The sequence below is a fragment of the Grus americana genome, chromosome 7 (genome assembly GCF_028858705.1).
Source record: "Grus americana isolate bGruAme1 chromosome 7, bGruAme1.mat, whole genome shotgun sequence".
NCBI lineage: Eukaryota > Metazoa > Chordata > Aves > Gruiformes > Gruidae > Grus > Grus americana.
The window spans coordinates 17,014,042-17,037,724 of NC_072858.1; the positions used below are offsets into that span (position 1 = coordinate 17,014,042).

Below are 23,683 nucleotides of genomic sequence, written 5' to 3' on the forward strand. Positions count from 1 at the left end.
GATTTTGTTACTGCCCTAACTTCATTAGCCAAGGTACAGGCGAGATACACACAATTTTGACAGTTTCCACAGTAGAAATCCAATAATGACAAATCTTACAGACATGTTGAGGTAGAAGGTGAAGTTTTATCTTCTTTGTTTAAAGAACAGTGGCTGAACCACTTAGCATAGATGAAATGGCTTACGATTATTGCAGAAGAAAAGTATGTCAACTTATTACTTGTAAACAAGCTATTAAACAGCATAGCAAGTCATGTATCAAGACTTTCAACTGAAACTCTCCCCAGTTGTAAAGCTATTGACAAACATAGCCAAAAAAAAGAAAATTACATCTGAGTGATACCTGGTCATTCAATGAGGGAGGTATGGTCTTGGGACTTTTAGAAATTGTTAACAATGTGAGTTATGGCATTTGCAAGCTTGCGAAGTTGTGAGCTTCAGGGAGACTTATAATGATTCCTATGATATTCTCAAATTTGAAAAGCTGTAACTGCAACATGCTGATCTGCAGAACTGTAATAGGTTGAATTTTCAGCTGCTTTTATCATGAGTTCACATCTAGGTATTTCCTGGAAATTCAGAATTCTTGTCATACTATTCCTTGCCTCAACACTTTCTAGAATTCAAACTAGTTGTATACAAAATCATAGAGGATAGGTTAGAGGGTAGGGTAAGCTTGATAAAATGCTCTATGCTTTGATATGCTGCTCCAGGCAGAATGTAAAACGCTGATTGGAAATTTTGCAAGTTCTAAAACTCCTTGAAGTTAATATATTCAAACTCCAATGGGGGCTTTGTAGAAAACTTTATCAGATTTGAAAGAGCTAAATATTTTCTCAGATGATTCTCTGGTGTCATACAGATTAAACTTGATTATGCAAAAAGTTATAGAGAGAAGTGTATAAGATAATTTCAAATGTGTCTCTTGCCATAGCGTGGACAAAGAACTAAGCATTTCCATCTGTATGAAATAGTCTTTTCTGTAACTGTGGTGAATATTATCTGACTTTTAATTGTGGATGATTGTACTCATTTATTATTAAGAAATTTTAAAAATGAATAATTTGTTTTACTTAAATAAAGTCAGAGTCACATTAGATACAAATTCTTTCCTATGAAAACTATTATGTGAGAAAGATGAAACTTAAAGCTTGTTACAGGACACCTCTCCTTTAAGTGGGTGTATACATCCAGCTTAACTGTAATGAAAACAGCAATGTTGCAAGAAAACGTAAGACATGAAGAATTGTGAAGTATGTTGTGGAGACTGATGAATTGCAATGTCACAGAAATTAGAACACTGCAGGCAACCAACTAGTACAATATAGAATTATTGAATAATCTATAACAACTGCAGCACAGTACAACCACTATGTATTTAAATTATCACATGACATAGGTCTTATTGAGTTATTGCATTTACCAATACATTGCCAGTATTCCATAAAGTAATTTTGGCTTAAAGATATTATTAGATTCCAAGAGCAAATGATAACAATGAAAAGGATGTGGGTTATCTTAAAATAAACTAGCAATAAACTGATATATATATTTTTATGCACATATAAATGTTTTTAGCAATTATAGTTTTAAATGCTTGATTTTAACATTTCAGAATATATTTCTTAACAAATGGAAAAGTTCAAGGAAATACAAATACATTCCTAGGACAAACAAGACAGGTGAAATCTACAGATACACATATTAAATTAAATATGCTGCAGCATATTTAACTGTAACTGTTGTAAATTCAGCTTCAGACCTGACTCGTTCCATGCATACCTCCTGCCAAATATGTGTGACAACCTCTGGCTTATGCCTGTTTGGAAGGAGGGTTTAAAAGTCTGGGGAGGAACCGTTGCATTAGATTAATTCACTTGGTTGGGAGACCACGAAAAAATACACATATACTTCCACTGATCTCCCTGGCCTTGTACATCCTAAATAGTTGAAGCCTGTTACTGGCAATGTGGATGATTCTTTTCTTTTCAACTTAGTCTTCATTAAAAACTCCAAATGAGAAGACATTAAAGAGATCACACTTACAATTTTAAAGTAGGAATGTTTAAAGTTAACATCCTCCTGGGGTATGACTAAGTATTTTAAATTTGATTTTCAAAATGATATAAAAGTAGATTACTTTAGAACTTTGACCAGGCTTTGGACCAATTTTAGTTGTTCTTCGACTGCTAAGGCTATAAGTAGTGAAAGAGTCTTCAGGAGCAAGGTGCATAATTTGTAGAGTGAAAGACAGCTCATTGTTCAAAGCTACATCTCATATATCAGTGCCTCAGAGTTCTGGCTTTTGCCTTTATCATCATTTTTCCTTTTAACATAAACAGAAAAATGAATAGCAGTGGCTCAGTTAAGGCAGACTGGGAAATTAAAGTTCTCCTATGTAACTTTTATAATTTTAGTATTCTGAGTAAAGAATAAGGTACATAGTAAGAATCCCTTCCAGAGCAGGTAGAGCCCTCATACATTAGATTAAAAGCCAGCCATTGACTGGGTTAGAGTAACATTTTCTGGATCAATTACTTCAAAATTACCTACTTTGGAGTTCCTTACAATAGTTCATAAATGATAGCAGAGGGAAGGCAGGTCTTATCTGTAGAACAAGTTTTGTACGTACATAGTATTTTTTCTGCTCTTTCTACTGAACACTTTAAACTTTATATTTTTCCATGGAGAAATTACACTCCCAGTAGAGCCAAGGTATTCAGAATTTGCATACTGAATTTCCTGACTATTGATCTTCTGATTTTTCAACCTTTGTCTTGCACTGTTATAAAGTGCTATGGGTATATGTTGTGTTTTAAAGAGGCATTTGAACAGTTGCCTGTGCAGAACAGCATACATCATAAATGAGAGAAACTAAGTGGAGTGATTGAAAGTATAGAAACTGGGAAGTAGAGTTCAAGAGGTGTATCAAGAGATGAAATTTTGACTTAGGAAAAAATAGGGAATCAGTGTGAAAAATGACACAAAAAAGTGTCCAAAGAAAGCTTTAAAGAAAACTAAGCAAAGGATGAGCCTTGAAACAAAGTGCAGACCAAGATACAGACCCTGGGAGAACTACAGAAAGTCTCAATGAGATCAATCAGATTCTAACACAGGAAAGGAAAAGTCATGAGGACATCTGAAATGGTGATAATATTAATAAAGGAAAGGGAAGGGAAAAAATGCTGGCCTGCAGCAAGGTAAGACACAAGCAAACTCAAGTTAGGTAAAAAAATTATGTGTTTTAAAAGTCCATATCTATCCTTATCTATCTTCTGTAATTTCTGTTCAAAGCCTTTTTGTGATGTTTCTTAATGGGATGGTAAATCACTTCCCTGTTGGTGTGGCACACCGCTTGAGAGGTTCCACAGTTAAAAGGGTGGGAAAGGGAAAAAGATAATATCCATACAGTACTATCAGAAAAATCATGATATTTCATATTCTGATTAGATCTTGACTTTCTGGACTCATGTGATTTTGTTTGAAACCCTCATCTTAAACTTAATAAAGAAAGCTTCTAACTCCTTATTTTTCAATGACAGTTGTAAACATGAATAAAGGAGGAATACATGATCTCAAATCACTTGAAAGTTGTGAACCCTCACTACCAGTTGTGAGTGTTAACAACAACATTGATAGGTTTAAAATGTACTAGTAACAAAATTCTCTGAAATTATTGAAGACAGGACAATAAGTAATAAGCTTAAGTCACAGTAATCAGTAAATAGGTTGATATTAGAAAAAGATGTTAAACTATGAGAATAGCTGACAATTAAAACAGGTTTCCTGGGAGGTTGTGGATGCTCTGCCATAAGCAATTTGTTAACATAGATTAGATAAACCCAAACCGGTCATGACAGATGTTTAATGTGACCCTGCCTCAGAGCTTTTGAGTGGACTAGATGACCTCTTGATGTTCATTCCCACCCTACAATTCTGTGATTCTTAAACCAAGCATTTTTCCTAACAGTATTTTCATTTTTCAAACCTGTATTTACTGCTGAATTCCTACAGCCTTGCTGGTCTCATAAGAACCTTTGTATTTTATTATGCAAGCAAATTCTGACAGAATAGACTTTGAAACTAATGTGTTCCAAATATGTCTTCAGTGTTTGGAAATATTATGAGTCTTGTAGAAACTGGCTGCTGATCCTCCAGGTGTTTTTATTGAGGTACCACGTTACTATATAAAACATAACAAAAATTAGGCCAGCTTCTGCTCTGAAATGTCCACACCCTCAACAGTTTTTCAGTGAATCACTGGGAGTTACACATATTTAATCACAGGAAGATTTTCGTTCATAGATGGAAATTACTGCTCATTGATACTTACAAATCAAATTCAGTAAATTCCCTGGAATTTTAATGATACAGATCAAAAGAATTTAAATATGTAGTATTTATTATACCTTAGCAAAATAGAATGTCCAGATGAAACTTTATGCCTGTATTGCTTAAGTACACACTCAGATAAAGGGGTGATGCCATTATTATTGGATCACACTTGGTACTCAGGGAAACATTCAAGATTTTAACAGTTTATCTGAAAGCAAATGTTGGCTTAGGTTTTCTGTGAAAGAAAACCTGAGCCCATGAGATACTTGACTTATTTATCAATTAATTATGAGAGATACCTGGTTATTGTTTTATCTATTGATTAGGAGGTATTAGATCGATGATTACTGAAGATCATTTGTGTTTGCTTTTCAACATTTATGAGCAATGCCAGGAAATCAGAGATTTCAGAGATTTACCTTCAAATATTCTATATGATTTTCATCAAAAGCGTATGAAATGTAAGTAGTTCCCTGTTCCAATATGCCTTGACTCGTAGCTATGCTTATTACAAGTACTCACGTCAGTAGATATAGGTAATTTGCCAAGAATATTATCCACAAATTTATGCCGATAAATCTACGAGCAAACAATTTATTCAGACATATTTATTGGTTTAGTTTATCTCCCAGTATTTTACTTCTGCAATCATTGGTTTTATAGGTTGGTTATGGACAGTCCCTGAATTTGTGGTATTTGCTAACTATATGAGTTATGAGTGGTCAGTCATAGGATCTTGTTTCTTCCTCACATTAGATGAATTTACAGACATCTCCAGAAAAAAATACCTATACAGGCAAGTTCATTTCCAAGAAATATTTATGCATACCACTTTGGAATTTGATTTCTGGGATTACTGATGTCAGTAAAACTCATTCTCATGAATCAAAAAGATAAAGAACAGGAATCATGGGCAAATTACTACCACTGTTATTTTCAGAATAACTACCCCATGCTGGCTATAATTCATATGTAAGGCATTTTGGACTATTTAATGTGGCATATCATACTCTTTGTTATTGTCTCATATAAGAATGATATTGAATCTGTCTATTCATATAGACTCTTAGTCATCCATTAGTGATACTGAAGAAGCAACCAAATAGCTATATTCCCTCTTTGTGAATTTAAGAATGTGTTTTCTAACTAGAGAGAACACTTCTTTCTGAGGTTCTGGCATTGACAAATCCAATAACAATTATCGTACCTAGCAAAGCTAGGCAGCCTTTTGACCTGGAAAGTCGAGCAACGAGATGCTCTTATCATTTTCTGAAGATGGCCATGACTGCTGTTCATTCCTTTTCAGATCTCTTTTTTCCACATTACTAATGCAGTAACATTCTGGAAATGACATGTCATTTTCTAGCTTTTAATTCATATTTCTCAATTATTATTTATAAAGATAACTCTCCTCTATATCTGCTTGTCCTTTTCTTTCAGAGTTTCATGATCACTTCTGGCTGAGTGCTCCAAGAAACCTTGTGATTTTTTAGAAACTTACCCTTTGACCTTTTTATATATGATGGAAAAGCCTTGTTATTGCTTCTGGTTAAAATCTGGGATAGGGATCACCAAAAATAGATTTCTGTGTATGTCAGTTTTTAAACAACAGGAAAAAGCAAATGGTCATGCCATCATCATATATATAATATTCCGTATAGCTCAACTTAGTAGGACTAAAACCGACAATAGAAAAAAACGTCAACATTAAAGCTAAAGATTGGGGTTGACGCTCATGAACTCATGTAACTGTACCTTTGTTTCTTACTTTTCAATAGGGCGAATTAAGGACAATGTGTCAACCTGAATTTTTACCAGTAAATTTAAATCTCTGTGGTTTTGTAGAGTCAAGTCATTAACTGAATATAGTTTGTCTATGATTTAATAGCAGGGTAATCCATAATCATTCTTCTATGTATAGCATTAAAAGAGAATCCTTTTTGCTGCCTTTAGATTAGCAGATTGAATTACATCCTATAGAATATTAAGGAGAAAGTGTTTCAGAAAGAAGCGAAAAGTCTAAAACCATGAGGGAAAAGTTATTTCCATCATGCTTTAATGCTTCACTGCTGCTTGTTACATTTAGGAACACCTACTTGGTAAGCTTTTGAGTTCTTGGCTACCTGGGTATCTGTCAAAATGATAAATTGGAAGTTGTGGAAGTGGATAACATTGTATAAATCCTAATATAAGATTTTCTCCATGAAAACAAACATGAAAAAGTAAGCTTTTCCCTTTTGCAAACTGTAAGGATGAAAGTTTGCTAGTATTCTTTAGAGGGTAGATTAGTTTCTGCAAAATAATGCAGTTGTGTAGTACAAAATCATGCAAGTCTGCATCTCATTCATATGGACCTTGACCAAAGCCAGTGGGAACACTTACATAAGTAATGTTTGCACAGCTTATCTGATATGATAATAGATTTTATACATAGCATAAATTTTTATTTTGTTGCAACTGTTCATGGCTACAGTGACAGCTGTAGGCATTGTTGTTGGGATGTGAAGTGTGGGTCTCTTTCTGACCTCAGTCATGTCCTGTCTCAGTTACATTTTAACAATGCACTGTACTCTTCTAAAGAACACTGGCTGGCTCTAGGCACATAGACTTCTAACTATAGGAAATTTCAAGTTATGCTCACTCACCTATGCATGAGTCTACTCTGAGTAGTGTGTAAGATATAAACTAGAAAAACAGTAGGTTTGAAGAGCCCTTCTCTCAGCATTCACAATTGGTATGGATGGACCCTCATAAGATTGAAAAATATAACAATTAATAAGTTAATCATAAAAATAATAAGTTTGGCAGAAACATCTGTAAGTCATCTAGTTTAACTCTCCACTCAAAGCAGATCCACCTTAAAAGTTAGCTCAGGGCCTCATCTAGTCAAGTTTTGAAAATTTCCAAGGACCTTATTTCTTCCTCGCATCCTAGTTCTGTTTCCTTTTAGCTTTCATCTTGAATGGACCACAAACATGAAATGTAAGAGCTGTAACCTAATCTGAAATAAAGCGCAAAAAAATCACTCTTATTGCCATAAACAAAACCCCATCAGTTTAACAGAACATCATTAAAATTCATAGGTATATAATGGAAAGTTAAAATTCATAGCTACATAAAGTAAAACATATAAATATCATGTTTATAAATGCAAGACATTCCCATCAAATTGCACATAGTATATCTAAGCTATTGATGAGAGAATTTAAGGGGCAGCAAAAGAAACTCATCCTGTGGTGGGGAGTGAGTCCAGAGGAGGGCCACGAAGCTGACTGGAGGGATGGAGCACCTCTCCTATAAGGACAGGCTGAGAGAGTTAGGGTTGTTCAGCCTGCAGAGACGGCGGCTCCGGGGAGATCTAATTGCGGCTTACCAGTACCTGAAGGGGCCTACAGGAAAGATGGTGAGGGACTGTTTATCAGGGAGTGTAGTGACAGGACAAGGGGTAATGGGTTTAAGCTGAAGGAGGGTCCATTTAGACTAGACGTTAGCAAGAGATTCTTTACTGTTAGAGTGGTGAGGCACTGGAACAGGTTGCCCAGAGAGGTTGTGGAGGCCCCATCCCTGGAAGTGTTTAAGACCAGGTTGGATGAGGCTTTGGGCAATGTGGTCTAGTGGAGGGTGTCCCTGCCCGCAGCAGGGGGGTTGGAACTAGATGATCTTTAAGGTCCCTTCCAACCCTAACCATTCTATGATTCTGCCACAGTCCATGAGGACTCTGATTCCCTAGTCCCGACTATTTCAGCCTTTCCAGAGTTTTAACAAATTTCTAAAAAACTGCAGAAATAAGAATAAAAGAAAGTTGTGATTTTCCATCTCTGCAAATTGCGAGTATCCTTAGCTCATAAGGTAATTAGTACCATTTGTGCTAATACCAGAATACTGAATATCCAGTGCTTGCAGCACTCAGGTGTGATGGCCGACCCTTAATCATCTAATTCAAAGAAAGAGAATCTCTCTTCCCCATCACATAAGAGTCCAGGCACCTGATTACTGAGTATTCACAGATGCTTTTCTCTCACTTATCACTTAAAGGAGCAGGTTCACTTTGTATAATAGTTCACTGTACCAAATAACTCATAGTTCACTGAACCAAAGTAAATTTGAAATTGTTTCTTGCCTCAGGGCATGTTGTTATGAACAGTAGTTTTTCGCTCACCTTGGTCAGTGTACACTGACCAGTCAATGTGTGTAGCATTAAAAAGGTAGGGAACTTTGTTATGCCCTAATAAAAATGTGATGTATTCATTGATGTGAAGACTGTTGGTTATTGTTCTAGAAAAATAACCAAATACATTAATCATTGCTACATGGGTTTAAAATTACTTGGTCCAGCTAATGCTTAAGCCATGAAAAAAAAGGAAATGCAGCTTTCTTTCAAATAGCAAAACTGAGGAATATACTACAGTGTTGAAATACATGAAAATGAAGCTGCTGTTACTAAGGATTCCTAAGTGAAAAACGACAGGAAGTAATAAAATGTGCTTTTAAAAATCTTGGAATACCATCAAATTACCAAGTCAAGGAGAGTAGTTATTCACAATTAATCAAATTAATAGGTTTTGGTTTTCTAATATTTTCTTTCTGCATGAGTCTGTTGAGGTGTAAGTAGTGGATGCATATACTATATATAGGTACATGTTCCAAATATGGCCAGATGTAAAACTGAATTATCATTCATGGCAGATGACAACATTTTTTATATGTCGTCTTCTTCTGAAAAGGAAATTAAAGTCAATATTAGAATATTAGAAGTGATTAGGTAATAGATATTCAGAAAAAAATCTGGTTGGAAAAAAAATGAAATGTTTCATCTTAATACTTTTTACCTGAGCTATATTTTGCAGCTTCCCATTTTAAATTTCTGGTGCATAAATTTTCAGTAACTCTAGTCTTTGTGGAGTGCAATTTAATTCTTGAGGCAGGCACTCTGTTCTGCTGCTCTGTATAAGTACTGAGCTATTTTTTCTCAGCCAGTATTTGTGAACAAAGACAATGTGAGGGTAGAAATAGAAAAAAAGAAAAGGCCTCATGTTTAACTTATACAGACACCTTACACATAATACTTTTTTTTAGATTTTTCATTGTGCAGTCTTTGTAAATAAAGAAAATGTAGTGCCTTTAGAGTCAATATGTGTCAAGTCATTTAGGGTGTGTTTATTAACATCTATGCCTTGCACTGACTTCACCTGAAAATGTTTCAGAATGGTTTTCTATATGATTGAAAGCAGTATTCTGTGTGAATGAAAATCATGTCTTTGATGTTTGAGGTACTAATTTTCCTTAACTCATGACCTGTAGCAAACCCTAAAAATATTAGAAATATTCAGAAAAATTAATTGAAGTATTTTGAAATGGGAACCAAAATACAGCACACGGTCCCTTCCTTTACCGTGAACTGAATATGGACATTAGAGGAATTCAAACCCTGCTTCTATGCTTTTCACATCAGAAACAATTCCTTTCAGGAAACTGTTTCATCTTTTCTCTAAAAATGTGGGGTTTGGTTTGTCAATGACAAAAGCTTCGTAGCAGGAAGATTCAACAGAAAGGGGTTTGTGGTTTCCATGGATCTTCCATGGAAAAGCTTTTCAATTTTTAAATGGCCCTCTGGGTTTGTGACTGAATACTTCTCATAGACCAAGAAGATTTAATAATCAAAATGATATTATTTTTATTTAGTGTGTGGTTTCTTCATGTCTTAAACAAGACTGTTTGTTCTCTCACTTTGCCTGAGGATACATCTTGCTCTAGCTATGTGATTAGATTTTAGATACATGCAGTTGAAAATAAAACCAATTACCTAAATAGATGGAAGGTAGAAGTAAATTGTGATTAGCACATAATTGTAAAACCAGAGATGCAGAAGCCTGAAACACGAACTCTGTTTAATTTTGGGGATGTAGCACCTAATCCTTAACAATGTTGTAGAGGTGGGGGGGTTATTACCTTATTGGCAGAATCCTCAGAAACAGTAAGAATGCTTTAATACTTTGAAGTTTTAAAAGCCAATACTTAAAAGCCAATATGGTTGCCTCCATATATTATCTATACACAGTAAAAATATGTCTTGAGTATTGTGGGTGGATATCATTTAAGAATATACGTAGGATATGCTGAACAAATCTAGGCAAAGAGATTAAATTTACCATTGCTCTGTAAACTTCATAAGAAAGCATTTTATAAGGACATATGAATATATTAAATATGAATCTATTAAATATTAAAAATATGTATGTTACACGGTGGCCAGAACATGTATAATTTTAAAGTATTTCTGAGAGTACTCTGTGTAACAGTAACCACCCAATCACTGTTATGTGACAACACCAGCTGATGCATTCAGCAGTTTTACGTACAATTATGTGTGAAGCTGTAATTTTAATTTTCATTGAAGAAAGGCTTTTTTTTTTTTTTTTTTGAGAAATGGCAGATTTCACGGGGCAACATTAAATTTCCTAAACACATTATTTTAATGGCCTGTATCAATCAAACAGGCTTTATAAGATGTTTGAAATGTTTCAGGGCCAATAAAAGAGATAAAAATGCTTTTAGCTTGATGGAGCTGTGCTTTCTTGCTACTGTTTTCTCTCTGTAAGTAGTAACACTAACATTCATCATTCAAGAAACAGTAAACTAAAGTAAAAATTGTGGTATTAGTCTAAACAGGACAGTTTTTGAAAACTGAATTTAAGATTCCTGCTTCTCTGCTACTTTTTGAACCATTACTGTTCACATTTTTCACATTTTGCCTATAATCTGTCATGGAAAAATGGAAATTTATTCTTATTTATATTATGATCTTCTTAAAGAAGCAATTTCTTTAAGTATGTGATGACTGTTGTTGAGACTTTCCCTGTCTAATAACTGGGCTAGTCAACCTGGGAGGGATGGAGATCATTAAGCTTCTGTGAGTTTCAGGTGACTAGGTAAGCAGGTGAATAACAAAGATAAATATCTCAACGAAAGGGAAGGCTGAAACAAAAGAGAGATAGCACAACTATGGGAAAGATCTCAAGAGGACCTTGCACCTTTTTAGACACCAAACACAATCATGGAGCAAAATCTGTAGGAAATCAGATTACAGTTCTTTCTGTGTCCACATAGTTCAGTAGAGAAAGCTGAGATTCTTTATCACCTGCCCTCTGAAACAGGGGCTTAATATTGCATCAAAAGATACAAGGCTTGCAACAAAAATGTGCAAATTAGCAATATAGTTTTTGTGGAAATTCACATCTCTGAAGAATTTCTCGTATTTTTCTCTTTCTTCTAAACAATTTAAGCTCCCTCTGGTACTGTGGGCAAAGATCTTGCCCTTCATATAAGATCATTGATTTATATAAAAGAAAAAGGAAAAGAAGGCGTGAATTTAGGAGAAAAGAATTAATGTGTCCTCCCTAGAGCTATTTCCCAGGAGCTCCTGTATTCTCTTTTCATTGTTTGCACTCATCTGTCTTGAATGCTCAGCTGAGTAAATCTAAGAACAAGCCACCTGGGTGTGCCAGTAAAGTCCCTATCTTCATGACATTGATTGCTTGGTCATGAATATCTTCTGAATCATTCTGTGCATGTACAGCAAAATAACTTAACAGAAAATAAAACTAAGAGATTATTCTCTAGAAAATGGACAATTTCACATATTACCTGTGAAACTCATGCAATCAAAATTACTCAGCTCTAACTTGGTGATATAGCTCATAATAAAAAATGTCTCAGAATATCTCTTTTAATACAACAAATAGATTTCATATCTAAAACAAAAAATACAGCAAGTAGTGAATAAATAACCTTTGAATAAACTCTCCAAAGGTTCTCCTCCTGTGAAAGTTGAAAATAGTGTATTTTCATGTGATGTAAAAATTACAAAACAAGGACTTGACTGGTCTGTTTGATATTTTAAAAAATTACTGTAGAAGAAAAAGCATTCTTCTTGACAAAAAAAAAAAAGTTGCCTACAAAGCAAGTAAATGTCAAACTCAACAATGCATGAAACACAGGGGGATTCAGGGAGTTGTGCTGGTGACTGCCATAATAAAATATGGGATTGACATAAACTCCTTTTTAAAAATATGATTTCAAAATTTAGTCATAGGAGAACATAGACCAGAACCCCCTGTCAGTGACTTTCACAATTGATCCAAATTAAAATATATTCCCTCCTGCAAGTCATTTCATTTAGTTCCTTTTTGGTAGGCTTAATGAATTATTACTTCAAGTAAAACCAAAGAAATCCACATTTTCTATTTAAAATTCAAGGTGATTCTACTGACAGTCATAAAACATTGATACTAATATAATGTGAATCGAGTATTAAATATGTGACAATATAAGGGTACAGCACTTATTATCACTATCTTTGCATGCTTTACTTTTCATTTCACTTTCATATTATATAAAATGGCATTGTCATATATAGGCTGTTATCAGAATTTCTTGTCTTGATGAGGGTTGATAGGTTAATGGTTCTTTTCTCCCCTTTGAAAGGCAGAAGGACATCTTGATGGTAATTGACTTTCTAAAGGTGTACTGCAGTGCTTGGTGAAGCAGTTGTGTTTGATTCAGTAGGCTGGAACTGCAAAATAATTTCAGCTAACAGCTCTACGCCAGAGTAGTCAAATGCCTGGAAAAATGAGGTAGCAATGAATTTCTGTGAACAAGAGTATCAGCCATTTTACTACTAGAAATTAACTGTGGAAACAGAATTGAAAGGCCTGTTGTGTTCCCTAGGGATAATATGATTGTGTAAATAGAAAATACTCAAAGCGTGAGTATTATTTCTCCTCCGATTATTTCTCTCCAAGCATTAACATAAACAGTTTTCTCTTTATGAGCTCCATGTTCTTTTTAAACATTTTTAAATATAGATAGATTCTTTAAGAAATACTAATAAATATATTTTCTTTCTCATCAATATGCTGCTTAATATTATACTTACCACTTTCCTTCAGAAGTAAGTTCAGCATGAGTACCTCCTTACCTAGATTTAAGTTATTTATTCATTAAGACCTGAGCAGGAGTAGAAGTCAATACAGCTAAACTGCAGCGTGGAATGCACTGTAAGAATCATCTCTCTCTCTGATTTCCAACAGCCCCCAAGACATTATCCAATAAAATGGGGGGGGGGGGGAGGCAAAATCTCTGTTGCCTCTTAGATACAATGGCTCTTCAAGTTGGTCTAGCTCACCAAGAGACAATACAGTTATCTATGTAAATGAAACTCTTCTGAATTTTGTCTAAACATTTTTTTGAGTTCTTGAATTTTTTTTTAATTTTTTTTTTGTATAGACATTTTTGTTTCTCTGTCCTTTCTGCTCACTCAGACTGTCTTACAGGGTCATGGTAAAGCAAACTGCAACTGTACTGCCAACCTGTAAATTCCTTTTCATCTGCAAAATACCAAAGTAGATATAATGGCTACATTAGCCATGAAGGGTGTTAACCAAGGAAGTTGAACAGAAATAGCTTCAGCACGTCCTCCTGGTCTCCTCCGCTAGCAGGGCCTAAACTCTCACACTACCTAACTGGCTGTGCGTGAGACATCACCTGACATGGACAGAAAGGAAGAGAAGCTCAGCATGAATATCTAGTGCAGTGGGCTCGCATGAGAAAGGCAACTGGTTTTGAAGCTGTTTGATAGGTGAGGTTTCATATCTTCTGACACTGACTAACGTTCTCCCGCTTTATTGCCCAGGTTCCCATATTATGAGTCTCTAAGTGCAGATCCAGCAAAGTATTTAAACTCCTATCTCATGGCCAATTTTAATAAAAAAATAGAGCCTACTTTTGTCAAATGGAGGCCTGGGCATCTTAAGTTGAGCAAACAAATCTGCAGAGACTTTTCTTAATGGTTTTGTCATTCATCTCTCTGTGTTTTATTCCCTGCCTCTAAATGGAGAAGATTATACATATTCTCACATGGATGTTATAAAGATTAATTAATTAATGTTTGTGAAGCTTTTAATTTGCAATAAGATCTATAAAGAAGGGATATACATAAAAATTAATAACTACCTGTCCAGTGATCTTTGTTTCTTCTGTGCTGAATGAGTGAAATGTCTTATGGGAAGAAAAAAAAAAAGGACTGTGAACAGGCAGTTAAAAAGAATAACAATATTGCCACATAAAGGTGCTAAACAGAGTTTTCACACAACTTAATTCTGCTGTTATTTACCTTTTAAAGTTTGACTTGCAATAATAAAGTTTATTTTAGCATTATTAGTTGATTGTTTTTATTTGTGTGTGTGTGTGTGTGTGTGTATTCTCCATGTTTATATTCTACTTTGCAGATAAGGAAAAAGCACTTAAGAAATACGGGCTATTTCTTGTCAGCCAGGCCGTGAAGCAAAATTAACATGGTATTTGTAAATATATTCATAAGTCAAGACCATCTGGGAATAAGATTCAACATTACTTTTTTTTTTCCTTAAATGAAAAGTGTATTTTCAAAATCCCATCATTTCTACAAAGTCTTTATTTTATCAGAATTCTCAGGAAAAAGGACCATGAAATGATGTGATGCATGAAAAATTCAGGAAGAATAATTTGAAAATCGGGCTCATGAATTCAGCTTTCTACAGAGCAGCTACTTATCTGTCTGCCTGCCTGCCGGGTACTTGAACTGTGGCATCTGGTTAGCTCAGAAGTTAATGACCATTTTCTATACGGATTATTTTCACAAAGACGTTAAAATCAAATCCCAGCTCAAGGAAAAATAAAGGGGAAAGTCATCTTGCTGTGACTCCTCTTTTATTTTCATGTTTATTTTGCAAGTGGCTAATAGATTGACATATCTTCCTGTGTAAACTGTGCCCTAGAAGTAAGTAGAGCTAAATAGATGAATCTTTTTTTTTTTTTTTGTACTGAGGAAAAGGAAAGAAAATAATGTTTCACTGGTATCTTTATATATCTAACATATACCTTTCTAGACTTGCGCATGCAGAGAGGAATACTTTTAAGTGTACAAACATTTTAATCAAGTAACATTTGCAATAAAGACTATTTGCAGCTATTAAATCACTTCCTGATCCATCACAATTCTGCCAACCTCTGCAGAAAAAAAAACTTCAAATCAGTCTTGCATTACACCCACAAAGCCAAGGTCTGGTCCTTTTTGGAAGAAGTCATTCCAGAGCCAAAGTTCTTAATCTGGAAACAATTTTGGGCTAGAGAATAGCCAGACACTCAAGCAAGAAATTCATCACTGGGTAGAACTCTCCTTTTACTTGCTGACTTACTGAGTGATATTTATGGAAATAAACTTAGAAGAATATACTGTGTGTTAAGTTAGCAGAATGGATGCTGCCTGCAGGCTATTGCAGTCACTCTTGCTGACATTATCCTGTTTCTATCAGATAGGCTATGTAGCTCCCAGTATTTTGTGGTAGGGTTTGCCTTACAAGAGAAGTTCTTGCTGAAAGGAAGCTGGAAAACAGTATGCCACGATGTCAGCATAGGGACATCACCTCAAGCAGTGTCTGCTGCTCTGTTGGGTTTTTTTTGTGTTTATGTCGGTGCACGTAATAAAAAATATTGTACTTACTGGTCTCAGGCAGCTGCAGCAGGAACTTAGGGGTTCCCTCTAATGTTCAATGAGTATGACTCCTCCCCCCACAAATGAGTGCACATCATTTGAGCGTGTCTGCATAGCCTGGTTTTCAGGCCGTAAGTGTTGCCTACACTGCAGCTAAGAGGTGCGAGTGCAGCATACTGAGGCCTACCAGGCTACCTTTAATCTAATTAGCTTGGATAACAATATTAGTGAAGATGTGATAGAATGAGCTTCAGTAAATAAATGTATGCTGATGTGAAAGCCTGCTAGGACTCATCAGGACATCCCTGGGTGGCCAGCAGCAGCAATGTACAAATTTTAAAAACTCTTCCCAAGGGCTATTGAAGCAACAGCTTGGCAATTGCTTCAAAGCCCCAAATCATCCCACAGATAGTTTACAGTTTTCCCTGTAAAACAATTTTAAAATATTATCTAAATTAACTGCTTGTCAAGATCAAATTTTAGCTGAAAAAAAGTTTTAATTTCCTCCCTGTGGTGTTCTAGTCTTTAAAGATTTGCATACAGGGCTATCTTGACTACAGCCAAACCCCCTGTGCTAGCTGGCTCTGTCATAACAGTCACATCTGTCAGAACAGGGTTCTTCTGTCGTCTTACTGCTGCATACAGAGTTTCGTTACCGGTAGCCTGAGTATCACTGTTTGCGTTCTTGAATGGTAGAAGAGTAACACAAGTAGATGAAATTGGCTCTGCATCCTGAGTTACTGTATGTCCTTTTGTGAAGAGGAGACAGCCTGCTGACGTAATGAGAAAAATTAGAAAATTAACTTGGAAGTAGAAAAGGTAATTGGAAGACAAAAGCTGGTTACTGAACCAAAGGATGTAGACCTTTAAAGTTTTAAAACCAAAAGGAAGTCATGAGAGGAAGTAGTAAATATGAGTTAGGCAAACAGGGTAAGAAAAAGATTGATCATTATTTTCAAAATAAGAAAATATACTTGGGGGGCAGGGGGGCAAAGATGGTTGAAAAGCATGTACTTGCTCAATCTACGAGGTTCATCCTTCCGACACTGCTTTATTATATTGTTCTGTGAATGAGCATTGCGGGACAGGAGCATCGCCCCTTCCTTTTGTTCTTGTATGTCTGAAAGACACCAAAAGTTGGCTGCAGCAGCAAAAGCGGCAGAACCCAGCATCCCTCCAGTTACAGCCCTTACGCTCGGACCAATCTGACTGGTCTGGAAAATCTCCTCTGTTACATGCCCAGGCAGCGCTGTATGAAATACCAGTGGATGTTTGTACTAGGGCTGCACAGGGAGCAGCGCACACGGCTCCTCCTTCACAAGTCAGGCTTTGCAGGGAGTAACAGGCAGATTATGTTCCTCTTGCTCCTGCTTGAACTCAGAGAGATGCAATCGTGTTTCTTGGGCTTGGAGACATGGGTGCCATGATTTGCCCAGTCCCTTCATTTATAGTAATAGAGAGGTGCCTTGTGTTTAAACATAGGATGGGAATTAAGAAGTCTCATTCTGAAACAGACTTTCTGTGTGGCTTTGAACACTTAATCTCTCCTTGCTTGTTTTCTCATCTGTACAATAGGGATAATAATGTTTATCGACCACACGGGGCTGTAAGGCTAAATTAATTAATGTTATAAAGCAACTTGTTTCCCTTAGGTAAAAGTTTTTCTACAGGTATGAAGCATAACTATTTATTATCTGCATTTTCTTCACTTTTTATTCATGCCCTATGAATTCTACTTCAGCTTTTTCTTCAAAATTAATTGTCCTAGTCATCTCATCTGGGTGAAAAAGAAGAAATTGATAAAAAAGTAATGATTGCATAGAAACTAATGTTTGGAAAGACTGGTGTAAATTTCTTAATTTTAAGTGTACTTCCTCACAACTAACCTGTATATGGATTTTCTTGAACAATATTTCTTCTCTTTGATGACTTTCCATTGTGGTCTTTTCTTCTTCATTTATTGTTTAAGGTATCCATGAGCTCATGCAAATGGGCAAGACTATGCACTCCTGCTCTTACAATTTAATTTCCAATTCTTTGATTATATTTTCTGTTCATTCTATTTTAATCTCATTCCTCTCTTGCTGATTTTTCTTCTATGTGACAGACTTTTTTTCACTTCACCCTTCAAGAATCCCAAACCCACCATTGAAGAAACATTTGATTACACTGTCATGTCTATTTGCTATTTTACTTTTTTTTTTCCCCATGAGACAGGGCAGGCAGTGTGCTGTGCTGGATATCAGTACAGTGCACCTCAGGTACACTGAAACCATTTGACTTCACCTTATGTCACTTCTAGAATGTATTTTCTTTCTCTTAGCAATGAGCCAGGACAGGAATTTGGCTAGATTTTGCCCCATTTGTGAAGCTCTGTGCAGCTAAGTGCTTCCAGAACATCTGATGCTACTGTTGTAGTGTTCAGCAGCTGCTGAAAGTGTGAAATATGAAGTAGATTATCTAACACCCAAATACTGGCTTGTCTGAGACTTTAGATAAGGATATGATTTAAATGTATGTATCCAATCTGTAAAAAGTGGTGGCACTGCAAAAAATGAAATTGTAGGTTGCATTGTAGGTAAATTCTATGGTGTAATCACTTCAGATGAGTTTGAAGTGCAGTTTCCTATACTTGCTTCTGTGTTCCTATTTTCCTGCTCCTTACTATTTCTTATATAAATTGGGATTAACTTTTCTATGCCTCATTGCTTACCCTAGTCATTTCCTGAATTTCAAAAATGTCATTGAACACGTCTTTGTTAAAAATAATAATAAGCTATTAACTTAGCTTATTCAACATGCTCAAGTCAAAAGATATGTACAATCATTAAATGGCAGTGAATGAATGGATTTTGTAAGGAGGCAGCTTGTTCATTGGAATTTATGGAGCTCTACAGAATAAGCCAAGTTTGAAGAAAAAATATCTGCTTAATGACTTTGAAGTTGTAAAATCTGAAGGGCTTTCTGATGAATGTGATGGATGATTTTCTCTGCTCTGTTTACAGCTCAGACCATTAGGACAAAGATTGACTGTAAATGTTAACATGAAATTTTCTGACCCTGGCCTCTAATTCTGCTTTGGAAGGAGGTGGGGAAGAGAGAGAGGTTAAGAAATTTTAGCACTAATTCTACATTTGATTTAAATGCTGATTTATTTAATCTTACTTAACTCTGTTTCTGTAAAAATCCTGCCTTGCAATGACTGTGAATTTTCCCAATATTTATAACACATTATAGAAAACTAGTGGCCAGATTCTGGTCAGAACGTGTTCCACACGTTATTAGGTTCCTTTCAGCCCTGATGGACAACATAATAGCAGTGACTGGGAAGTGTCTGTATCCCTGCATAGTGTTTCCCACACTAGAGGAGTGGCTTGAAAAGAAACTAATTTTGTCTACTGCCAGAAGAGCATTGGTTAAACCAGGAAATGAGTCAGGATGTTCAGAGAACCAGCTGAGCTTCTAGGTGTGGTGGAAGATTTTCCCTTTTGTCACTGAGCAGCATTCCTTCCAGCTGTAGCCTCACATGCACCAGGGCCGATGCTCTCCACCTCAGAGAACGCAGCGGTGGAAGTGCTGTGCTCCATGCATAATTTTGTGTTTTGCTTATATAAATGGAAAATGTGATGATGGTTTATTTTGCTGAATTTGGACATAGGCATGCAGGATGCCAACTTCAGTGAGACATCCCTAGGACTTCAGTGTAGCCTAATGATCATACATTGGAATGACTGCTGCTTCCAAGTAGTTCAATGGCATTTAACCAGTTAAAGAGTTGTGAAACTATGTGCTTTCAGTCTTAGAATACAAGTCTTTACAGAAACATTAACGCTTAGGTTAACACTCTTCTTGGATATTTATGAGATCTTGCTGAAGTCTTAGAGGCCATCACATTTTAATGCATTTGCAACACTGGGTATTGAATGAGTGAAGAAAAGCGTGATATATGCAAAGGGATATTTAATCCTCCTCATTTCTCCAGATTGCTCCTCTGTGCAGAAAAAAAAAAAAAAAACAAAAACAAAAAAAACCAAACAAACAAAAAAACCCCAACCAAACAAAAAAAAAACAACAATAAAACAGCCATTTTGCCAAGCAGACTGCCCCTTTTCTCTTTGCCGAACTGTTTCTTTTGTCATCCAGGAGTTAGGAAAACGTTTCTGTGGTTTCACTGAACTTCCCTGGGAACATTTTCAGGTTAAAGTGAATACAGCTGCTTTGTCTGAATATTTTTAATTTTTCATGCTTACAAATTTAATAACTATTAATTATAAATATCTAGGTGAGTGGAGTAACTTTATTTGGGATGTAGGTTCTTTTATTAGACAAGGTTTTGTTCTTCATATGACTGCAATAATAACTACATTTACTAAAGACATAAGTCAAGAGATTGTTAAAAGTGGGTCCATGTAAATATTAAGCTTTCTGCTCTTTGCTTCATAAAGTACAGTGTTTATTGTGACAATACTTCATTCTTTGCTTTTCTGGTTTTAGGAACGTTTAATGTTTTAGCAATATTGTATACTCAAAATACTTCAAGAAGGTACAATTATTTAAAAAGCAGTATTTGACTACAAGTCAGGCAAATTAAAATATCAGTTATTATGTCTCAACAGATTTTACCTGATTAGTGGTGGAGTTCCTTTCATTATATGTGGAATTACAGCAGCAACCAATATCAATAATTATGGAATTGAAGGCAATGCACCATAGTAAGTAGAAACTATTATAAAATTTTAAGGAAAACATATTCTTTTTCTTATGCAGTTAAATGTAACTGGCTTCATAAAGGGTACAGACATGCCATTTGGGATGACATTTGTTATGAAATTTTATTAAATAATAGCTATGAAAGAGCAATGTCTTAATCTGGGTCTTGCTGCTTCATCTCTACCAATTTGACTCCATTACTGTCAATAGAATCACTTTTCATTTACAGAATTACTCTTCATTTACATCTGAATAAGTGAAAGGATATGAAAAATCTCTATTGGTTAGCATATTTACTGGAGCTACTAATTAATTAAATACTTCCAATTCATTATCTACCTTGAATTGATATCCTTCAGGTGACTTAGTTAAAGTAATTTACAAATAATTATGTGAGAAAAGGACAAGTTAAAATCCTTCCCCCACCTCCTCCACCCCCATCCCTCCCTTGAAAACCAATTATTTTGGATTTTCAGCACCTGGAAATGTTCCAGTCACACTGTCTTGCAATCCTGACATAGCCCTCTCATGTAGTAGTGTGTTAGTGTTCAGTATACCTCCACAAGGCACCACATTGTTATTAATTCTTGGCATGAAACCTGAGATATCAATAAAGTACAAAAAGTCTTTCCATAATAGTGTAGCAGAAAGTGAATCAGACTGCAAAGTTAAATACATTCTGTGTAAAAGATCAGCATGGCAATGACTGGCACGCTAATGGATATATTAGTACTCTGCCAGCACTAGTACTCTGGGGGACGTCACTCTTAGTTACTGCTTTGAGCACCTACTGTAATACATTTGAAACTAGTTATGTTCTGGGTAAGAAAAGTGGAAACAAAGGAGAATGGTTTGTAAGTGAGCATTTGGCTCCTTAAAGGTGTTTTTATAGGTAATTGAAATTTAAATTCTGGTAATAAATTAGTACATACCATGGCTAACTGTTTGCTCTGCCAAGGGCCCAACTCATATTCATATGTTTATTCAAACTTATCCAATTAGACAATCACTTGTAATCAACAGTATATTGAAAGACTTTTAATATATTAAAATTATTTATGTTCATAAATGTGGGACGTTTTTCATTTTGGCACAGTTACAGAGGTTATACTTTTTTAATCATGTTAATCATAGCCAATCAATACCTGGTACCACAGTCTGTACAGAAAACAAGGCACAGGTGAGGAATGGTTATAAGACTGGGTAAAAAGACAGCTTCTAATTCAAGTGAGTTATATGCCTTATTCATTTTTAATAGTATTAGTATAGTAAATGCACAAACTTGAACTTTTTTTTTTACGGAACTGATTTTTTTAAATGATTCACAATGAGATTCCACTTGAAATAACAGCATCCCAAGGGACTGTTCCACTGGGGAGCATTCCGTTCTCCACTTTGCATGAAATATGCAGCATTCAAATGTACTTCAAGTATTCATGTAGCTTTGTGCTCTCTGCTTATCCAATTAAATATAGGTGGTAACTTACCTGTCTTTTCACAAATATCTTTCAGGGAATCTTTTCATGTGCATGTCTGACAGCAAAATATATACTCCTTGGAGTGTCTCTAAGTTCATTTAAAAATGTGTGCATGTTTTTGTTTAAGGTTCAGATCTTAAAAATTTAAAGTAGTTATTCTGCAGTTTCTTGTGATAAATACCCAGTGGGACTGCCTGTTTTTAGCTGAGAGGTTCTCAGCATGGGAGAAGAATTCATTCTGTCCTTTTTATAGTAAGTTGTGGATGATTCCTGGCTTGACAAGAATGTGATATCAGAAGGTTCCTTGCTGTATTGGAAGGACTGCAACCAATCACACACGCCTAAATGAGTATGAAGTGTCACACAGTGTCACTTTTAGAGGTGGAATGGATCATGACAGATCACCTGGTCTGTCTTTCTGACCCAGTGGGAAATTAGCTATATCCAAACCATTCCTGACAGTTGTTTATCTGAGGTGCTTTAAATGGTCCAAGAATGGATAGACCGCACTTTATTCCAACAGCTTATTGTCCTAATTGTCCTAACAGCTAGGAAACTTTTGAAAAATCTAATAAAATTTTCTTGCTGCAGTTTAAGCCCATTACTTCTTGTCCCAGTCCAACAGATAAGGAAAGTAACTTATGCCTCTTTCCAGCAATCCATGCAATATTTAGACTATGAGAACCTAATAACAGCTGTACTAGTTTATACCACCAGCTCAGTTCCCTGTCTGTAACCATGGCTAAAAGTAGATCATAGAGAAAAGTAAAAACTAGGGAAATATTCCTTCTCCCCCTGACCCACGTTCTCCCAGTTTCCATCTGGGATTTCATTAGCCAGAAGTGTTTTCTTACCGCATGTTTATTTGATTAGATCATTAATCCTCAGGACAGTCCTGTTAGACTGCTACTAAATTATGCAGCTGACTGAGGCATATTCAGCTCATACTGGCCTGTGAACTACTTTAAGCTACTCTAAAATGGTTATGTTTATATTATTTAAAGCCTAGCAAATAATGATCCATGCTTCCAGTATAATTTCCTTAATTTTTCTGAGGACATTCAAATTGCTGTAAATTAACTCCCAGGAATTTCAGAAACAGTGCAGAATTCAGAGGTGGCATATATTTTATTTGGTCCGTTCACTGCAGAAAGCGGTGAGTGTTAAACTGGAAGTCTTTTTTTGGCCTCCTTATCACTCAGACTGTTCTCTACTTTAGCAACAATAAAATTCTGTAAGAACAATCCTCAGGCTTAAGAGTTTATATCAATGTTCATTGATACAAACCATTGAAATTGTACATTTCTATTGCTCACACAGATTGTATAAACTATGCCTCATTTGCTTTTTAATCAAAGTATTAGCACTGACATTTTTAATAGAAAAAAAGGGTTGACATAAATGGTCTTATACTTGACTGCAATTCTAGATTTTAAACTGACCTACATTTCTTGGAAATTTTCAGCTTTAATATCCTGTAAATTATACAAGACATTTTATTCTATTAAAAATATGAAAGTGATGCCTCAGCTTAATTGATATTAAAGACACACTCCCTTTCTCCACAACAAAAATTCCCAAACTTCTGAGACACTGTTGGGTCATGTAAGTTAGAAAGCCCAGTTTCACA

At 35.5% G+C, this 23,683-nt stretch overlaps 1 protein-coding gene across 4 annotated transcripts in view; it reads left to right on the top strand.

Annotated features, from left to right (window-relative positions):
- Nucleotides 1–23,683, top strand: part of ADGRA1 (adhesion G protein-coupled receptor A1) — a 286,895-nt gene that overhangs the window by 259,124 nt on the left and 4,088 nt on the right. For all 4 annotated transcript variants that reach the window (XM_054831561.1, XM_054831562.1, XM_054831565.1 and 1 more), the window contains one exon: nt 20,482–20,577. In XM_054831561.1, the coding sequence (XP_054687536.1) occupies nt 20,482–20,577 (96 nt within the window). The remainder of the gene's footprint in view (nt 1–20,481; nt 20,578–23,683) is intronic.